This window comes from Podarcis bocagei, assembly GCF_964188305.1.
Source record: "Podarcis bocagei genome assembly, chromosome: 9".
Taxonomy (NCBI): Eukaryota; Metazoa; Chordata; class Lepidosauria; order Squamata; family Lacertidae; genus Podarcis; species Podarcis bocagei.
In genome coordinates, this window is record NC_138134.1 from 28,718,340 (window position 1) to 28,737,840 (window position 19,501).

The following is a 19,501-nucleotide window of genomic DNA, read 5'->3' on the forward strand; positions in this document are numbered from 1 at the left end:
GATGGGGACAAAACTAAAATGCATTTGCTCTGCGTTTCATTGCCTCTGGCTCCATCTACTGTTGGGTTCCCTGCCTTCTTCCCCACCTGTCTCAATAGGTACCAGTCATCACTGCTCAGAAGCAAGTTCCGCTGAGTGCAATATGACTCTCAAACAAGCACGAGGATGATTTCGGCCATGGTAAAAAAATAACTAAAGAAAAGCCTGCCTCTCACATAATTTACTTACCTTATAATATAACCTACAAGGTGATCAGTATGTGGCAAAACGAACAGTGACTTTCCAGAGAGGTCACAAGCATTGCATAAAGCCGCTGCCCTTTCAGAAGCAATAACGTCTTCTCCTAAAATAAAATTTTAAAAATGCTGAACCATCCACTTTCTGAAAATCTGTCAAAGGGCGACAGATTGTCACATTCACGGTACGCTATTAACCATAGTTTACATGACATGCAAATGAGTTCATTGTGCGCTACAACATATAAGATGAATGGTTCCCTTTTCAAGCAAGTGTGGAGTTTGTCTTTTCTTCCAGCTCAGAAAAACAACTAAGACCGCCAGACCTACAGGAACAACACTGCTATTGCAGTTGATTACAATATATCCGAACCCGTGGTGCACTAGATTCCTAAAAGAACGTCAAGGACAGCGTGAAAGGCTTTTAACACAAATAAAAAGGAACCTAGAAAACCTGATTACCAGAGAGAAAAGTGAGATACGACTATACACTCCATAAAAGGCTTTCAAACCAGTCTCAGCTCTGTCATCTGTCTCCAGCCAAGGGTTAAGACAGATATACTGTATACTTTTAATTCTTTTGCTTTTAACCTGTTTTTTTTTAATTGTGTGTTTTGATATTGTTGTAATCCGCTGTGATATATTTCTATGATACAGTAGTATATGAAAATGTTTATAAATAAATAAAATAACTGCTACTGAAAAACATTCAACCTATACCAAGCCGCCGCCCCCCTTTTATGGCACACATTTCTGCCTTCTACTGAAAAACAGGTGTATTTCACAACTTCAGATTACTGTGTTCATTTATTTCAAATCTGATCATTTTAGCTTTCAATTGTACTTCACCTGGAGGTAACGGTGTTTTCTTCTGAATCAAAACCACAGCAACTTTTGTGTTTCTTCCCTGCAAACTCTGCCTGTAAGAACAATAAATAACATCAAACTGAGGGTGGTAAGCATGCAAGCCTTTAGACCATACATACTGCAAAATATGTTTAGTAATAAATGTTGCCTGTCTCAAGAGACAACAGAGTGCGCCTCTGGGGGTGAAGTCAAACCAAACATTTAGTACAATCTTAACTAAAATGAGGCTTTCTGTTTTTGTTTTAAAGAAAGCAACAGAGCTCAGCAGCAGGCTTTCTCTCTTTCCACTCAGGTTAGGTTTCCCAAAGGTGTAAACTAAGAAGGTATGTGTGCTTTTTTAAAAAGTAGCATTTCAAACATGGGGGTGAATTCAACATAGTACAACAGCAATCATTCTGTCAGCACAAGCATTTCAGCTTGCCAGTCAGAATGATGACCCCTTTCATCTCTCCAGCTGGGTGGGGGGAGGCAGGGAGTAGAGAAAGAGAAAACCCTGTTGTCCTTGCAGAGGTCCTTGCACTGGCTTCCACTAGTTCCCAAACTTTTTCAGTTGCAGAGCACTTTTCAGGAGAGAAATTCGTCATGGAGTACTACTGTTGCCTTTATGCCAAAGGCGTGTGCTTATTTATTTGCTAAGCACTTGGAGATGCTTCGGGGAGACCAAGTGCTCCTTGGAGCACAGTTTGGGAACCACTGCACTAGTGGAACTCATTACCGTATTTTTCGCTCTATTGGATGCACTGGACCACAGGACGCACCTAGTTTTTAGAGGGGGAAATCAAGGGAAAAAATATTATCCCCCCCCCCAGCCCCAAAGAGCAACGGACAGGCTGCGCGCTTCCTCTTTAGCCTTGAGCAGCATCTTTAGCCTTGCACAACGGGATGGATCGTGCCCGCTGTCCACCGGGGCTGGACTAGATGACTCCTGGAGTTCCCTTCCAACCCTGCAATTCTGTGACCTCGGAAGTTGTTGGGGGTCTCCACCACTGGAGGCTTTTAAGCAGCCGTTGGGGAACCATCTGCCTGGCGTTCTTTAGCTGTGATTCCTACATTGTGAGGGGGCTGGGCTAGATGACCCTCGGGTGGCCCTCCCAACTCTATACAGTCCTACACTTCTGCGGCAGGAGATCCACAGCCGCTTCACACAATGCCCACTCCCAATTTTCATTGGAGAGACATGTGGCTTCACTGTCTAGGTAGGTACCCCCCTACCTGCCACTCTTCCCTCACCCCACTTAAGCCGAGGGAATTCCTGCCCAGAGAAGCTTCCAGGTGAGGCAAGGGTTAAGATCTACCTCTGGTAAATGGCTTTGTATCCTCCCTCTTTCCCTTTTCTCTTCTTCTATGCTAGTTCTGTCTCTTGTGTTTTGTTTAATCTGTTTTTATTGTATACTAAAATAAAAGCTGCAAAGTTTCCTTTTTTATAATATTCCCCCCCTCCAAACTAAAACGTTAATCTAGATAAAAACACTGATCCAGAGGAAAATAAGGGGGTGGAGAAAGGACGAAAAAAGAAAAAGAGGTAGAGATAGAGAGATTTTTTAAAAGTTGGCTTCTTTAGCCTTGCGTAGCCTCCCGCAACTGGAGAGGCGCGCACGGCTAAAGAGGAAGCCCGGGCAGCGAACGGGATGGATTGCGCTCGCTGCCCGGGCTTCCTCTTTAGCCTTGCGCAGCCTCCCATGACTGGAGATATTGAGCAAGGCTTATCTAGAGGAGGGAGAAGGGACTGACTGGCCGCATCAGTCCCTTCTCCCTCCTGGGGAAAAGCCCGCAAGAGCCGCGCGAAGCTTCTGTGTGGCTCTTGGGGGCTTTTCCTGCTTGCCTCCCCCCCTGCATTCGCTCCATAGGACGCACAGACTTTTCCCCTTAGTTTTTAAGACGGAAAAACTGCGTCCTATGGTGTGAAAAATACGGTAAGTTAAATCCAGCCTATGGTTACACTTCTGTTGTAAAAGCATCCTTACATATGTAAGTTACAGTGCAATTCTACACTCAGAAGTAAGCCCCAATGACTTCACCTGGCTTATCTGTCTTAAGCTAATACCTAATAAATCTTTTGAAATTATACCTGACAATTTCAACTCTAGTAGCACACTCTGACTGTTTTTCTTTCCACTGTGGCTCATCCCAGTCCAGTTCATAAAACACCACAACAAGTGCAGGCACCAAGTTCAGATGTTTGTTCATCCAACCAGTCTTCAAGATTCCTTTTGGAATGTACCATTCATACGTTGTTCTCTGCAAGCATTGACAAACAAGGTGAGCTGCTCTCTCTGTTCTTACACAAGTTTGCGTGACTGATATATTTATGCCAGGACTTAAACATTCTGCTTTATCCCATGTCCTTCTCAATCACGGCCACCAGAAGTACAATAAAGGATCAAACCTTTCTCTTCTCTACGCTAGTCACCAACCTTACTGCCTAGAGCAGAGTACACTTGGGGGAAAGTTTCATTATACTTAGGAGGACTTTCTACGTAAACATGCTTCATTGTAAGAAAGCAAGAATCACAATCTACTCTAGCATCTTGTTCTCACAATGGCCAACCTGATGCCTATGGGAAGCCTTGCAAACAGGACATGAACACAACTGTGTTCTCCCCACTTGCACCTCCCAGCACCTGATATTAAAAGATTCCGACTTTGGTGGCAGAGAATAGGCATTATGGCCAGAAGATGATGATAGTCCTATCCTCCATGAATTTGCCTAATCTCTCTTTAAAATTGGTGCCCATCACATCTTGGGGGAACATATTCCTATGCATTTGAGCGAAGCACTTTCTTTTGCCCATTCTGAATCTTCCAAGGTCCTGGATTCTAGTATCATAAAGGAGGGAGATTCTCCCAATCCACGTTCTCTGCTCCATGCATAATCTTATACACCTCTATCATTCCCATTTCCCCCCCTAAATTAGAAAGGCACAATTGTTGTAACTTTTCCTCACAGGGGAATTGCTCAAACCCCTTGATCATTTTGGTAGCACTTTTCCAAATTGTTTTGCAACTCTACAATTTCCTTCTTGAGGTGAGGGGACCAGAACTGTATATAGCGTTCCAAGTGTGGCCTCAATAAAGATTTGTACAATGGTATTATAATATTGCTTTATTTTTCAATCTGTTTCCTAAGGATTCCTAACGTGATATTCCCGTTTTAACAGCTACTGCACAATGAAACAACATCTTCATAGAGCTATGCACTAAAACCCCAAGACTTTGCTCCAGGTCAGTCAGGTAAGACCCAACTAGCATATATAAGAAATTAGGACTTCCCATCCCTCAGTGTGTATCACTTTATACTCACTTACAGTGAATTGCTTTCGCCATTTTATTGCCCATTCACCCAGTCTGGAAAGAATATTTTGGAGCGCGTCACAATTTTTCCCCCCCACTGTTCACCCCTAACTCAGACTATGAATGGACAGGTTAAAAACAGAAGTCTCAATATGGATTCCTGGGTGACTCCACTTTCTAAATCCCTCCATTGTGAGAACTGTCAATTTATTCCTAAAATAGTCTCAAGTAGAGTTGCAAAGCATGCTTTGGCTTGTGTCACATACAGAATAAGGGTTCTAGCCTATATAATAACTCAGTTTTTAGATTTAAGCTACAATTATATGCTTCCTTTTGAAAGTATCCCGTTAGCTGATTCCAGCATTCAATTAACCTTCAAGTGGAAAACTGATTATTCAAAGAATTACAAGAATCACTGCAAGTAGCAAGTAATTTATATTAAATATATTTTACAAATCAAGACATAATCCTTTACTTCCAAACATAAAATGAAAAGCAATACCTTTGTCCTACATTTAGGATATTCATGATCCCCAGGGAGTACTTTGAAAGAAATTGGTACTCTGTCCGCTCTCCTGTTTGCACAAAAGGCGTCCCAAACTGCCCGATGAACAGCATTATACACTACATCCAAACCCGTGAGTGTAACGAAGGCCATAGGACGGCAGCATAGTTCCACAGGAAAGTCCCATTGCGAAGGGCTCATCGTTATGGTTGGTTCACAGGGAAATCTGAAACAGTAAGTATACATTTTCAATGAACTGGTCTGTTACTCAGATACATTTATCGTTATTCTGGGACACCAATAGTGAAAAGAAAGAAAAACCTATGCTAAAAAAATAAAAATACCTCTGACTAAATTCTTCCCAAATGCAAGCTGATACGACATGCAATAGTAAATAAAATCTTAGGATTGAAAGAGGCACAGCTTCCACCACCTTAATAGCAGTATATGGAATCATAGAATTGTAGAGTTGGAAAAAACTCCAAGGGTCATCCAGTCCAACCCAGGAACCTCAACACGCGGTTCCCCATCCAATCTGAAACCATACCGGACCCTGCTTAGCTTTGCAAACTCCGCAGCCTGAAATAAATTTGTGGCTTAGCCATGAATGACCAAGCGGCCATGAATGACCAACTTTCCCCGAGCTTCTCGGCGGTGTCCCTGTTCGCCCGAGGCCGCTGGCCGGCGCTTTCCCTCCGCGGCCCCTCCCGGAGCCAGTCATGGCGCTCCCTACAGCTGACAGCGCCTGACCCTCCCGCGTCCCCTTCCCCTCGCAGCCCACCACGCCCCGCGCGGCCCCGCTCCACCCGCACCTGCGCCGCTGCACGGTGAGGAAGAATCAGCTCCCCCTCAGCGCCACAGGCGGCCCCGCTCAACTTCCACCGGCGCAGTCCATGGGAAAGGCCCGACCGAACCACGGAGGAGAGTAGGTAAAAAGGTCCAAAAGCAGCAGCGTCAGCAGCCCAAGGCCTGACTGAGGAGCCCAGCAAACAAGCCGGGGGTTGGGAGAGGGGGTGCGAAACCAGCTGAGAGCGACGTCTCCAGCTGGCCAATGAGCGCCAAAACTCATCAAGGGACGAAACCATTGGAGCGCGGGTGACGTTAGAGTTCGACGAAGAGCCAATGAGGACCAGGAAAGAGGCCGGACTGGCGTAAGGGAACCGAAGCGAGCCAGAGGGCGCGTCTGAAAGAGCCTGTGGCCAATAGCCAGCCGGGAACAAGACGCGGAAGGGTGGACCCCAGCGTCCAATAGGAAGGCCGGTGAGGACGCGGGTGCCGTGACCCCGCCTCCCCTTGTCATTTTCGGCGCACGCGCACGGGTAGGCGGCTGTCGGGATCAGTCGGGGCTGCGTGGATCTCGCCCTGGCGGAGAGGAGGGCGTCGCGATCACCTGGGAGGAGGGACGGTGGGCAGTGAAAGGGGTTGGGTGGGGGGGGCCTCCTGTTTCCTCCGGTGTCGCGCCATGACGGCGAACGAAGACCAGGAGGTGAGTGAGGATTGAAAGGTTTTGGTGATGATGGGGAGAAGGGCAGAGTTTCATCCGCTGCACAAGTAGAGAATCAAAAGGCGAAGTTCTCCCCCCCCCACCCCCCGCTCTGCCTCTCGGGGCAGGCGCTGCACCTGTTGAGCTTCTGCCTGCCGCAGCCAAAAGCTTGTACAGGCAACATGGGTCATAGCTCAATTGCTTAGAGCAACGGTGCTGATAATGCAGAGGCTGCAATTTCGATCCCCATATGAGACAGTTGCATTTTCCTTCCTGGGAGTTGCACTAGATGATCCTTGTGGTCCCTTCTAACTCTCCAATTCTATGAACAGAGCAGAGCTGGGCAGAATTTAGACTAGCACCCGCTGCTGGATATCTAGGTGATTTGCAGAAGATCCGGAAGGTTTCCTGACTCTGAAGTGTCCTGACAATAGCAAGAATTAGGCTGCGGGGGGGGGGGGGAGGAGAGAGATGGGTTGCAAGAGTGGGCATCTTTGCAGAAGGGGCTTGCAAGCTTGGTTCAAATCCAGATCTCAAGCGCTAGAGCAGAGCTTATGTGCAGAGACATCCTGTTCCTTAATTCTAAGCAGACTTGCCTTGCTAAACCACTGTTTTGCACCTCCTTCTGTTTGGTGGTTCTGAGTCTTAGTGAAAAAAACAAACTGAATCCCATAGGCCCACCCCTACATTACAGAAGTTAGCATGCTTAAAAACCTCAGGATAATTTTGGTAATTTACTCACTATAGTTGTCAACACCAAGTAGGCAATACCCTGATTCAGTGGTTTTTCAACCAGTGTGGCGTGGCACCCTGGGGTGCCTTGAATGATGGTCATGGGTGCAACACTGTCATCTGTTCCTCTTTCCTTCCCTCATCCTCAGATGCCCTCTTGTGTCTCAGCCTCCCAAAGCACAGCTGTTAGTTGGGGCAGACCTGGCTACAAGCTCCACAGGCGAATGCTGCCTCTGGGGCTGGTCAGGGGGTGCTGGTTGCCAGGAGCTGAAGCAGCCTCAGAGTAAGCAAGCAAGCAAGCAAGCAGGTGAGGGAGACCAGCCAGCCAGTCCACCAGCCCTTGCTGTTGGGAATGGACAGACAAGTCCCAGGCCCCTATGGGGCAGTGTGTGGAGGCACCTCTCTTTGGGGCGGGGGAGGGGCAGCTCAGAGACCAGGGGCGGCAGTATTGGCTGCCCAGAGGACTCCCAAGGAGAGGGGAAAGGAGGCTGAGGGAACACCCCACAAAGGAGGATGTTCAAAAAGGTGAGAGTCTGCCTGCTCTGCAGGCAAGGGGTGACATAACTGGGCTTCTGAGCCCCACAGGGGTACCGCTGAAAGAATGTAGTTGCTCAAGGGAGCTGTGGACTCAAAAATGTTGAAAACCTCTGCACTGATTGAAAGCCGGAAGGGAGCATAGCTTGGTGGGACCATAGCTTGGTGGTAGAGTGCGCGAACACAGACCAGACACACAGACCCCACATCTACATTCACAAAGACAACCTACCATCTTTACTTTTGCTACACAGTAGAAAACCCGATAGTTATGTGTTCATTACATATTCAGTTCCAACAAGATGTAAACATTGGATTTGGATCATAATTTTTGTTGTATTGTTCATATTGAATAATTCTATCAATTCTATAGATAGATACAAATATCCAAATTTATCTGTTGTATAGAATATGTATTTTCATGTTTTCTTTTCTTAACTTTGCCTTGGATTTAAAGAACTGCATTAGAGAGCATATGCCTAATGGAACTTTGGGCTTCTGTTTCTCAAAACAGCAGTCTCCCAGGCCACATAGTAAATGGGTTGTGAAGCAAGGGACACAGGGGAGACTTTCAAAGTACTGTAGCTTGAAATATGACACAAGGCACTATTGTCCATAAGTGGGGGGATCAAAAAGTTACAGTGGTACCTCAGTTTAAGAACAGCTGTGTTTATGAACTATTTGATTTACGAACTCCGCAAAACAGGTTTAAGAACAGACTTCCGGAACAGATTAAGTTTGTAAACCGAGGTACCACTGTATAGGGAGTACCATGCACAGAATACTCCTACAATCTTTCTACATGTGTATATGCATTTTAAGGTCTTGTACAAAACAGTGAAAATTAATCATAACTGCTTTTTTTTTAAAAAAAAAGCACATGCAAAATAAGATAGGGCTTTTGGTTCTGTCCAGACTACTTTAAAAAGTACAGGCACTCCACCCCACCCCAGTTATGTGTATTCAAGTGATGTGTGACTGTGCATATGCATGCCACTGGAAACCAGAATTAGGAGGAAAGACCTGAAGTGCCTCAATAAAGCCCTGCTGCGCCTCCGGCTCATGAGGAGACCCTCCCCAGAGCCCAAAGGGAACATCCTCTTTTATCTACTTGCACTGTGTGCTTTCGAACTGCTAGGTTGGCAGGAGCAGGGACCGAGCAATGGGAGCTTACCCCATCGTGGGGATTTGAACCACCAACCTTCTGATCAGCAAGCCCTAGGCTCTGTGATTTAACCCACAGTGCATCAGTAGTAGTAATATTAAACCCTTTTTTGTTTAATGTTCTCTTTTTAAAAAATATTTTGAACTAAGGTTGAAGGTGATGAAATTAATATCAAATATTAATACTTAAACAGATTGTACACAATTTAAATGGTTAAGAAGCAAATAGGAGTTCACCAAGACCACTACTGCTAAGTATCTCTGGCCCTTTCCTGCAGCACTACCATTAGGACTATTTTGTGTTTTAAAGATTTGTCCAAATGTTCTCTTTAGGTTTTAAAAATATTAATAGTTTTCTTGTTCTTTCCTTCAGATGGAGCTAGAAGCATTACGTTCTATTTATGAAGGTGATGAGTGTTTTAGGGAACTTAGCCCTATTTCCTTTCAATATAGGGTGAGTTTGCGTGAGGTTTTATTACAGAAAAGTAAACTGTGTTGACGTGAACTGAGTCCCAATTCCTCCAAGACATATGTGTGTATCTGAGGTAGCTCACAGTTTTTACTTTTTTTATTGATTTATTGATTAATTGCATGCATTTACTGTGATTTAGCTACTGTACTCTGCTTTGGGATTATTTTATAGGAAAAGTGGGCAACAAACGTATTAAGAAAAAAGTATACCACTTGTCTAATGTGAATGAAGGAATATTTAACTTTAAGCTTCAATAGCCACATTCATTTTCATAGGATTGACAGCATGCAATTTGTGAAGTCGAGCTCAGATTCATGCTGTTATCCAGCAATCTCATTTGAATTAAGCGATAATTATTTGAATTAAGAATAACGTGAATTAATAATTAAACAGTGATGATACTGCGTTTAGTCAGAATGAGGAAAGTTACCTATGGAGCAAATATCTTTTTTACTATTGTTTTATAATGGCAGCTGCATGGATTCCTGTGAAATAATATTTTACATTTGTATCAATTAGTGTTGCAGTCGTCTTATCTGAAGACTCAATTCTATGGATGATGATAATAATAAAAATGAATAGTGAAGGATCCTTGTTATAAAACAAATATATTTCAGTATTTCTTCTTTGGTTTAAAAATCGGGGGGGGGGGGGTCCTGGATTCTTCTTACACTGCCATGCTTTATAAATATTTTCCAGATAGGTGAAAATGGAGACCCTAAAGCTTTCCTGATAGAAATATCATGGCCAGAAACATACCCTCAAACTGCTCCAGTCATCTCTATGGATGCATTCTTCAATAACTCTATGTAAGTAGTCCAGATTATAAGAAGTGGCATTCCTTCTGGAATAGCCTTCTTTTGCATCTATCCCTAAAAGGAATTCTATTATTTCTCCTAGAGCCTCCACCATAAAGCAAAGTATATTGAACAAATTAATGGAAGAAGTTGAAGTCAACCTTGGTACCTCTATGACATACACAATTTTTGAATATGCCAAAGATAATAAAGAGCTGTTTATGGAAAACCAACCCATTAATATTGCGGTAAGCTGATAACTTGTTTATATATCTCAAAATACTAGTGTTTTCCCCCAAATATTAAGAAGTCAATGCCAAACTGCCACTGCAAGAATAAGTTCACATTTCTAGAAAAGCTTCACTTTCCTATAGTAAACAAGTACCGTATTTTTCGCTCTATAACACGCACCCGACCATAACACGCACGTAGTTTTTAGAGGAGGAAAATCCGTAGGCATGCCACCCGTAGGCATTCCCTCCATAACACGCACAGACATTTCCCCTTACTTTTTAGGAGGAAAAAAGTGAGTGTTATGGTGCAAAAAATACGGTAACTGTTTGCCTCAGTTACAAATCGGTATTCTGGATGTTGTTAGTAAAAATGGCTGATTATCATACCTAGAATTGTATATTGTTCACTGGCTACAATATATAAAACTTGTATTGTCAACAAGGATTATCATAAGTCACAACACAAATATACTTATCTCAAAATGAGCTTTCATAGCCAGTAAATGCTAAGTTTCCAGTGTAGAAAAGTATAGATGAAAATCTGAAGCTGTTGGATCTTTACTAGATGGGAACCCAAGGATGAGAGAAAGTGCCAATAAATTACAGAAATATCTTATTAACAAATTACATTTTTTAGACAGCTTTGAACAACTGCATCTCAACAGGACATCCAGATGCAGCACAAACTAGTAAGAAAAAAGAGAAAAAGGAACAATTGACCAAAACACAAAAACGAAAGTTAGCAGATAAAACAGGTGTGTATGGTGTAGTTCATATGTTTCTTTTAGATTTTTTTAAAATATGCATCTTGTTATTGTATGAATTAGGAGATTTAACAAATGTTTGTCAAAGTACAGGATTTTACCAATGTTTGTATATTATGTTTATATTTTTGTGCAGGATTTTTTGCTTTTTTGGGTGCTTTAATAATAAAATGTTTATTAAAGCCGTGTGTGTGTGTGTGTGTGTGTGTGTGTGTGTGTGTGAATACAGTTAATCTTTCAGTAGTTATTGAGTTGGCTCCCATAAAAAGATCAAACCATGGTTTGGTACTATGACAGGGGTAGGCAACCTAAGGCCCGGGGGCCAGATGTGGCCCAATCGCCTCCTCAATCCGGTCCATGGATGGTCCGGGAATCAGCGTGTTTTTACACGAGTAGAATGTGTCCTTTTATTTAAAATGCATCTCTGGGTTATTTGTGGGGCATAGGAATTCGTTCACTTCCCCCCAAAAAAATATAGTCTGGCCCACGACATGGTCTGAGGGACAGTGGACCAGCCCACAGCTGAAAAAGGTTGCTGACCCCTGCACTATGAGAATGAACCCTGTGTTCACGTTGTCCTTCCTTCCCACTCCCTTTATGAACCCCATTTAATTATTTAGTGTGTGGCTGCAAATAATACTTTGCATTTTGAATCTCGCAGCAAGATGTGGTTTGCTGCAAACCAGGAAGCGATTAATTAAAATCTGAGATTTGAAAATTAATGGCTTGTTTGTGGTGTTTTGAATAGATCACAAAGGAGAGCTTCCTCGAGGATGGAATTGGGTTGATGTAATAAAGGTAACATACATCACAGTTGAAAATTATTTAATACATATATATTTAAGAGACTTCAGCAGTGTTTAATCTGTTTCTCTCCCTTTCTCTTCTTTTTGTTAACCATTTTGGACATGGATGGCATTTGGATTCTCTTCTTGTCCTTATGTAGCATGTAAGTATTTCAGTCTTCCTGAATTGTTGTACTAGTTTTGAGATACTTTTAATTCCAAGGTTATTTGGGATACTTTCTCCTTTTGATAAGTTTTTAGGGCACTTATCCTAAACATGAAAAGAAATCCTATTGAATTGTGTCCACGTATTTTTTTAAACAAATTCAGAAGTATTGGCTAACCAGCCTACCACTTTTGTGAAAAGAATAGTAATTGTTAGAGCTTTTCAACCAAATCTGATATATAATACAGTGGTACCCCGGGTTACATACGCTTCAGGTTACATACGCTTCAGGTTACAGACTCCGCTAACCCAGAAATAGTGCTTCAGGTTAAGAACTTTGCTTCCTGATAAGAACAGAAATCGTGCTCTGGCAGCGCGGCAGCAGCAGGAGGCCTTATTAGCTAAAGTGGTGCTTCAGGTTAAGAACAGTTTCAGGTTAAGAACGGGCCTCCAGAACAAATTAAGTACTTAACCCGAGGTACCACTGTATTGAATATGCAAGAAAGTGGAAATCAAAATATTGTGTGATGTTCCCAGTGCTTGTAAATGTGTGATTAATACAGGTTAACTGTTTACAAATAAGTTCAATGCCCACATGTGTAATTGCCATCTCCCTGCATGCTTGCATTCCTCCGTCGTTGTAATTATGTTGTACACTAGCCTGCTTCACATATCACCTTAAACCAATGCCTAATTTCCCCCCTGTACTTCATCACACTTCATATTCACTTTTAAACTACAGCTAAGCTCACCATGGTATAAAGTGATATGCAAACAAGGCCATTGACTATAGTGCAAAGTGATGGTTTGCATGTGTGAAGGAACGATCACAGAAGAATCACAACAAATCAAACTTTTTAGTAATCTAATGTTAATTAAAAAAACAATACTTTAAGGGCTGTCCAGGCAGGCCGTCTAATAAAGTGGTAAAACATGTCTACTGAGTTTCATTAAGGTTGCCACAAAGCATCTGATGAACTGCCTCAGGCCAAGACATACTTTGTTTCCATGCACTGGGATTCTGATCAGTGCTATAGTCCCAGGTCCGTACTCTCAGGGTTTCTTTTTTTACTGTATGTCTCTCTAACCCTTTCAGCAACTTTTTGTATAAGCAGCTCTCTTCGTTTTGGCAGTAAATCGGTTTTTACACCTGTTACTGAATTTTGTGACATTCTAGATACTAGCAGTACCAGTCTCAGATACCTGCCTTTAAGAAAGAAAAAAGTTAACAGAAAATCTACAGATTGAGGCCAAGAAAAATGGTAGCTACTGAATATTTTAATCTTTTTTTCAGCTAAGCAAAACTGGCTCCAAGGATGATGAATAGGAGGACACTGATATAGGAAAACATCAGCTTTTACTACAACACTGTTTGGAATCAACTGCCATATTCTCTCTTTTTTCATTTACATTTTATAAAATGACAGTTCCTCGCACATTGTAATCTGAAAAGGTGTGCTTACCTAGAGGGAAATGTTTTTGGTATCCATAATCACTTTCTTCATATCACATGTTTGCCTTTAAAGAAATTTGGTTGAAGATTGTCTCCTTCTATTTCGATGTCAACTATCAGGCCTCTGAATATAACAATATGTAATTTGCTTTTATACTGTTTGACCCTGTACTAAATCATGCAAAACTGAAAGTGAATCATCTAATGCTCTAGCTGCTAGTCTTATTTTATATTTCTTTCTTGCATAGCTTCTTCAGTGTTATTTCAAATACTATTCATTACTGATCCAGCTTTTCAGATGAAATCTACAATGACAGGCTAAATTTTGGATCTTCCTGAACCGTGGTATTCTTTAAATGCATTTTTCAACCCAATTCCATTGTCTCCCTCTAGCACAGCTTCCCAGCTGTAATATAGTCATAGTCCTAGAAAGCAAAACAGGATCATGAGGTACAAAATATAAGGTATCAACTTTTATTCCCACGGCACATCTGCAGTTGCCTACCAGCCACTAATGATGCCCTTGCATTGGTACAGTCCCTGCATCAGTTATCAGCCCATGGCAAAGAACAAATGCACTCATTATATGATTGAGCCAGTACATTTGGTGTCCCATGCACAACTAGAGAGAGATGGCTCCACCTCTCCATGCTGTAGGGAGGTAGCAGTAGGCAGAAACTACAAGCATCAGGCCTCCCTTCAGACAGGGATTAAATCTTCTGCCAATCCACAGCCTACAACAATAATATTTTTGCCAGGCAAACAAGAAGGGAAGAACCATTCCATTGGCAACCCAATATCCTAGTGAGCCCTGGGCTCTGAGAATTGTGGGCCCTTGAATGAGATTTGAGATTTGCTCTGGGATCAGTGATCATACACTAACAACTGTCGGAACACTCCACATAGCTTATATGTTGGTGTCTTCCATGGAGAAAAAAGATATTTTGCTAATGGAGAAGCCAGAGGCAAGAAAGGAGGAACAGTATGGTAGGGAGTTCACAGCAGAAAGCACCAGGAGTTATCTGGTAGTTTGTTAGGATGGAATGCTGTAACGTGAGACAGAAGAGAATGAAGTCACCGCCTGCCACAGGAATTAGCACAAGTCAGACCCACAATGTGGCTTTTGTAATTACCCAACAACCTTTGCTATGACACACACCCTTTCCCCCAACCAGTGATGGCCAAACTTGGCCCTCCAGCTGTTTTGGGACTACAGGTCCCATCATCCCTGACCACTGGTCCTGTTAGCTAGGGATGATGGGAGTTGTAGTCCAAAAACAGGTGGAGGGCCAAGTTTGGCCATCACTGCCCCAAACCATGTTTAGATGCACTAGGTGCATTTGGAGCTGCAACTCGGTGGAATGGGATAGCAGAAGCTCCATAGACATTGGGTTGCAAGTTCAATCCCTGGATGAAATATCCTAGCAGAAGAGGCTGGAAAAGAGCGGCATGTATAGACATACTTGAGGCAGGGCAGCACTACAGCCAATGGGAGTCAACGGTTCATGCGCCAATAGCCCCATTTAAATATTTACTTGCCTTGCATAGAAGTTGAGGTGTTTTAATCTTTTTTACAGTTGATTTTAATTAACTTTAAATGTGTTTAATGACTTTAACTGTTTTTGTTGATAATTTTAATAGTTCTGGTGAACTGCTTAGAGGTTTTACTACAGTCAAGCAGTTTTCAAATTTGGTTGAATAAATAAAATAAATTTAAGCCCCAGAATGCCATCATTTCTCCCAGCTCCTTTCATCCCAGCCATGAACCTTTCCCCAGAAACCTTTGGTTGATTGCCGGTAGCCACTGTAGAGGCAATGCCCCACTTGTACACACCCTTCTACTACTTGATTTATTATTACATCAGCACGTAACCAGGGTAAGTGGGTGGTATATAAATTAAATAAATACTACTACTACTACTACTACTACTACTACTACTACTACTACTACAGCAGCAGCAGCATAGAAAGCTAGTGAATTGTTGGGATACACTTTGTGACTCTAGCTAATACTCCAGTGGCCACAGACCTCGTCAGGTCATTAATTATGGGGGAATATTGAAATCCACAAGGCTTACTTGCTGAGTCCCTCCAGTTTCAGCCAAATCATCCCACCTCTTTTATAAGCATAACAAAAGATACACATCCCAAGCTGTTTCCCAATACAAATGAAACTATCCTATTCAATCCAGAGCCACTGTTATTTGACAGCAATGAATCTTACCTTTTATCTATGAAGTTACTGTTCCTCACTCATCCACAAAGTTGATGGGCTAAATATAATTTCACTTCTGATAATTATTATTTTTTAAATGGGTAATTAGAATTCTGATAGGACTGCAGTCCAAAACACATTGGGGAGTACACTTCATTGAACTCAGAACTTCTGAGTAAACCTGTATAGAATTCCACTGTGTGATAAACTGTGATGAAAAAATAACTAGTACTAACCCACCAGTACATTTTCTCTGTTGGAAATGCATTTATGGTAGTTTGTATTTTCCCTCTCAAAAGGTAGCACAGTACCCGCCCTAAATGCTGGGCGCCATTTATTTCTGTTTGTTATTTTCTTCCTTTGGAAAAATAGGAGTTGTCATGTTTTCTTGTATATGTTAATGAATAAAGAGATGGATATAACTACGAAATGGGTAGATAAAACGGAATTTTGCATAGATGTGCCGTTTTGTATCTAAAAGTTCTCTTTACTGTTTAAATAGTAATAGAGCATAAGATGCCTTAATGCCATCTAATTTTTATTGTGGGAAGGGAGGGGTTTAAATAAATATATATTTATCTGCTGTGTTGTGTGTTTATTTGCATTTAGGCCCTGTGCATACGGTGGGCCAAAGTTAAGCAGAAACTTCAACTGTAGAGTTCAGCACATATTTCAATCTGCTATCAAAATCTTTGTGACTTCAACCTGCTTCAATTTGGCTGGGCAGCATTATGTGTCTCTGTAACAATATGCTACAAGACGCATGAAGAGCCCTGTTGCAGCAGACCAAAGGCCTATTTAGCACAGCATCCCATTCTTGCAGGGACGCGGGTGGCGCTGTGGGTAAAACCTCAGTACTGATCGCAAGGTCGGCAGTTTGAATCCCCGCGGCGGGTGAGCTCCCGCCGTTCAGTCCCAGCTCCTGCCCACCTAGCAGTTCGAAAGCACCCCTAAGTGCAAGTAGATAAATAGGTACCGCTTTATAGCAGGAAGGTAAACGGCGTTTCCATGTGCGGCGCTGGTGCTGGCTTGCCAAATGCCGCTTAGTCACGCTGGCCACGTGACCCAGAAGTGTCTCCGGACAGCGCTGGCTCCCGGCCTGTTGAGCGAGATGAGCGTGCAACCCTAGAGTCGGACACGACTGGCCCGTACGGGCAGGGGTACCTTTACCCATTCTCACAGTGACCAACTGGAAGGCTGCAAGCAGGACATGAGCACTGGATTGGGTGTGGGTGTGTTTTTTCCAGATGGAACTCACCAGAACTCAGTTCCAGCACCTCTCTGGTGGGCGCCATTGCCACTATAAGAGAACAAGGGAGGCGTTCATGGTAAGCGCCTCTTTTTCTAGAAAAATAACACTGGAAACAAAGCTCCCCCAACCTGTGATTCCCAGTAACATGCTGCCTCGAACAATGTGGGTAGAACATAGCCGTCATGGAAGGGGGAAGGGGAGATAGAGCAACAGTGGGTGAGTTGGCATGTAGCACACAGAATAAAAGAAATGCATGGGATGTCCTAGTGTTGAGGATGTGAGCAAACTGGTGGAATGTTTCTGTTGTAAAGAACCATTTCAAACAAGGAAAACTGATGAGAGCGGGATAATTTTAGCAGAGAAAGACTGCTCCAGAAACAGTTTAGCCTGCTCCATGTGTTCTCCCCCACCCCCTGCTACTGGGGAATCAATATAGGATCCAAACCTACATATCCTTCCAAATAAGTAAATTAAATAGCATGATCAACAGACTGGATCACAGGCCAAGTTATATTTTGACAACTCCCGCCTTTCTACAAATAGATGTTATATCTGTGCTTCTTTGAAATTTAATTAGAGCCATCACAAAAATGAACAGGATATGTAGACACTCAGCTATGTAATTTTTAGTGCAGTGAATACCTACATAAATTATTGCGCCTTTCACACACAATTTCTATGAAAGGAATCCAGATATTAAACATCTAACATCTTTGTCGTGAGCACCTGTATTTCTGCTGATGGGGGGACGGGACTCATATTTGAGACTGCCAGCTATGGAAAATAGAGTGCTTTTGTTCAATAGCTCCCCAATGGAGAGGAAACTCGGTTTATGCAGAGTAGAAATTTAGTTACCATGACAATTTATCTGAATAGACCAGTTGGGGGGGAAACAAACAAACCGGAATTGCTTGTCTCCTTTCTGCTGCCACTTGACATGAAGTCAGAATTGGTAGGCTCTTGAAGGAAAACCTTGAAAGGTAGGATATCTAAATACTTCAGACACACTGGTTGATCTTTAGTTGCATGTTGCATTGTAGGGCACACTCTGCTTCTGCACTTTCCTTGTAATTAAAATATCTTAAAATAGCCCACCCCAATGGTCATCCGAGCTGGGGCTAATGAGAGTTGTAGTCCCACTTCCCAGGACAGTGCGAGGACCAATTTTGGGGTTGCACCAGCCTGGAAGGAAACTGATAGCCTTTCCCTTGCTGGATCATGGTGGGGGTAAGAGGTGCTGTACCATTTAAGGTAAGTGGACTTGTAGTCCAAAACATCAGGAGGCTGCCTAAGAATATATTGCAGCAAAACCACCTCTGTCTTCCAGCTGTGTTCTTTCGCTTAAAAAATGTGCAGGCAGAAGTCGCTTCCAATTATAACTACTAATACAATTATCTGAATTTGCCCTGTGTTGTGGTTTCAACAGAGTTAGTTATCTCGTCCAGTAAGGCAACTGTAACAATCCTCACCAAACTGCTCAAACTTGAGACCAACTGAAATAATTCCACAGTGGTTCTGCGTGGTTGGTCCCATGTTGCATCATTGTCTTCTATGAAGCTGTACCATGTGTGATAGGCAGGCTGTGGTCTGGGGTCAACTATCCTGATGAGCCATTTCAACTCTACTGATTGGGAAACAATTGTTGCTGCTCAACCTAGCACGATTGATTTTGTATAATTAATAAATTTGTTCATTGTTACCTACCGGCAAAAAACAGCCACCTAACAAACTCCAGACAACACTGGCTTAATTATTTTTCTCAACAATTTGTATAGGAATCTGTTTTAAGCTGATTGTAATTGTAATAAAGTGAGATAATAAATAAAGGTAGAGATTCATATTGAGTGCTGAACACATTCTTATGAGCACAATAATGTTCAGCTATTTGGCTTGTTTTTCCTCTTTCCTCTTTTTTATTTGGCTTTGGAGCTGACTGTTCTAGCCAACAGCTCTTAAAAGGAGGCTAAAATCTGAATGGCAAGTCAAACAGGTTTTGCCACTGTATGTTGCTATACGCCAAGAGGCAGAGAAGAAAAATAGTGCTGGGAAGAGAGATGGGGTTTTTGTTTGCTATTTGGAAGCATCTGTGGGAGAGAAAATCCTACTACGTCATGGGTATTTTGTAAATACGTGTTATACTTCTCAAAGGCAAATGAAGGAAATGTGAAATGATGTTTGCAATTGGCTGATAATACTTTCAGTTACGCAGCAGTACCTGTAATTAGATTTGTGCCCTGCTGTCTTCTTACTAAATCTGTTCTCTTCTTACTAAAATTATAACTTTGGAAGGAAGCATAAGAAGATGTTCGGTTATATGTTTTGGAGTACAACTAACTGATTCTTAGCCCAGGAGAGAGCTAAAACAATCCGCCAAGGGGCAATGAAATAAAACTTTCCTCTAAGCTGAATTTCTACATTTTCTGACTTTAAACATCTGTGCAGAAACCATGTGGGCAGCTTACACAAAAGGAAATTTGTCTCAGAAGCCTCTACATACAGTAAGTACCTTTTGAGTAAATCTTAGATCTTTTATTAAAACTAGTTTTAAATTA

General features: G+C 42.5%; 3 protein-coding genes across 9 annotated transcripts in view; 2 read left to right on the forward strand and 1 right to left on the reverse strand.

The window, feature by feature from the left end:
* TRAPPC11 (trafficking protein particle complex subunit 11) overlaps positions 1–5,911 on the reverse strand; it is a 77,472-nt gene extending 71,561 nt beyond the window's left edge. For 2 of the 4 annotated variants that reach the window (XR_014011733.1, XM_081208736.1), the window contains exons 1-5: positions 5,712–5,909; positions 4,897–5,125; positions 3,172–3,341; positions 1,086–1,156; positions 229–343 (exon numbers count right to left, since the gene is read on the reverse strand). Coding sequence is in view for 3 of the 4 variants with exons in the window: in XM_081208736.1 (XP_081064862.1) it covers positions 229–343; positions 1,086–1,156; positions 3,172–3,341; positions 4,897–5,100 (560 nt within the window). In the remaining variant the exon portion in view is untranslated. Of the gene's footprint in view, positions 1–228; positions 344–1,085; positions 1,157–3,171; positions 3,342–4,896; positions 5,126–5,711 lie in introns of all 4 variants that reach the window. The other 2 variants (XM_081208735.1, XM_081208737.1) reach the window with 2 other exon arrangements.
* Positions 5,912–6,226: 315 nt separating this feature from the next.
* RWDD4 (RWD domain containing 4) lies at positions 6,227–12,165 on the forward strand. 2 transcript variants are annotated; one of them, XM_081209167.1, is made up of 7 exons: positions 6,227–6,385; positions 9,186–9,266; positions 9,984–10,093; positions 10,185–10,329; positions 10,952–11,069; positions 11,827–11,876; positions 12,025–12,165. In XM_081209167.1, the coding sequence occupies exons 1-7, from the start codon at positions 6,362–6,364 to the stop codon at positions 12,136–12,138; spliced, it is 642 nt and encodes a 213-aa protein (XP_081065293.1). In that variant the 5' UTR covers positions 6,227–6,361; the 3' UTR covers positions 12,139–12,165. The 2 variants fall into 2 exon arrangements, with proteins under 2 accessions (XP_081065293.1, XP_081065292.1); XM_081209166.1 differs by lacking the exon at positions 12,025–12,165 and having other exon boundaries at positions 6,228–6,385; positions 11,827–11,957.
* Positions 12,166–17,642: 5,477 nt separating this feature from the next.
* LOC308594975 (uncharacterized protein) overlaps positions 17,643–19,501 on the forward strand; it is a gene marked incomplete at its 5' end in the record, with an annotated part of 46,580 nt that continues 44,721 nt past the window's right edge. The window contains 2 exons of one of the 3 annotated variants that reach the window (XM_081208603.1): positions 17,643–17,929; positions 19,239–19,447. In XM_081208603.1, the coding sequence (XP_081064729.1) occupies positions 19,397–19,447 (51 nt within the window). Of the gene's footprint in view, positions 17,930–18,984; positions 19,448–19,501 lie in introns of those variants that run through there. The other 2 variants (XM_081208604.1, XM_081208602.1) reach the window with 2 other exon arrangements.

Coding starts and splice junctions, on each gene's coding strand:
- RWDD4 (XM_081209167.1), top strand. CDS start 6,362: ATGACGGCGAACGAAGACCAGGAG. Junction 10,094..10,184: donor GCATTCTTCAATAACTCTAT/GTAAGTAGTCCA, acceptor TATTTCTCCTAG/AGCCTCCACCATAAAGCAAA. Junction 11,877..12,024: donor ATTGGGTTGATGTAATAAAG/GTAACATACATC, acceptor GTCCTTATGTAG/CATGTAAGTATTTCAGTCTT.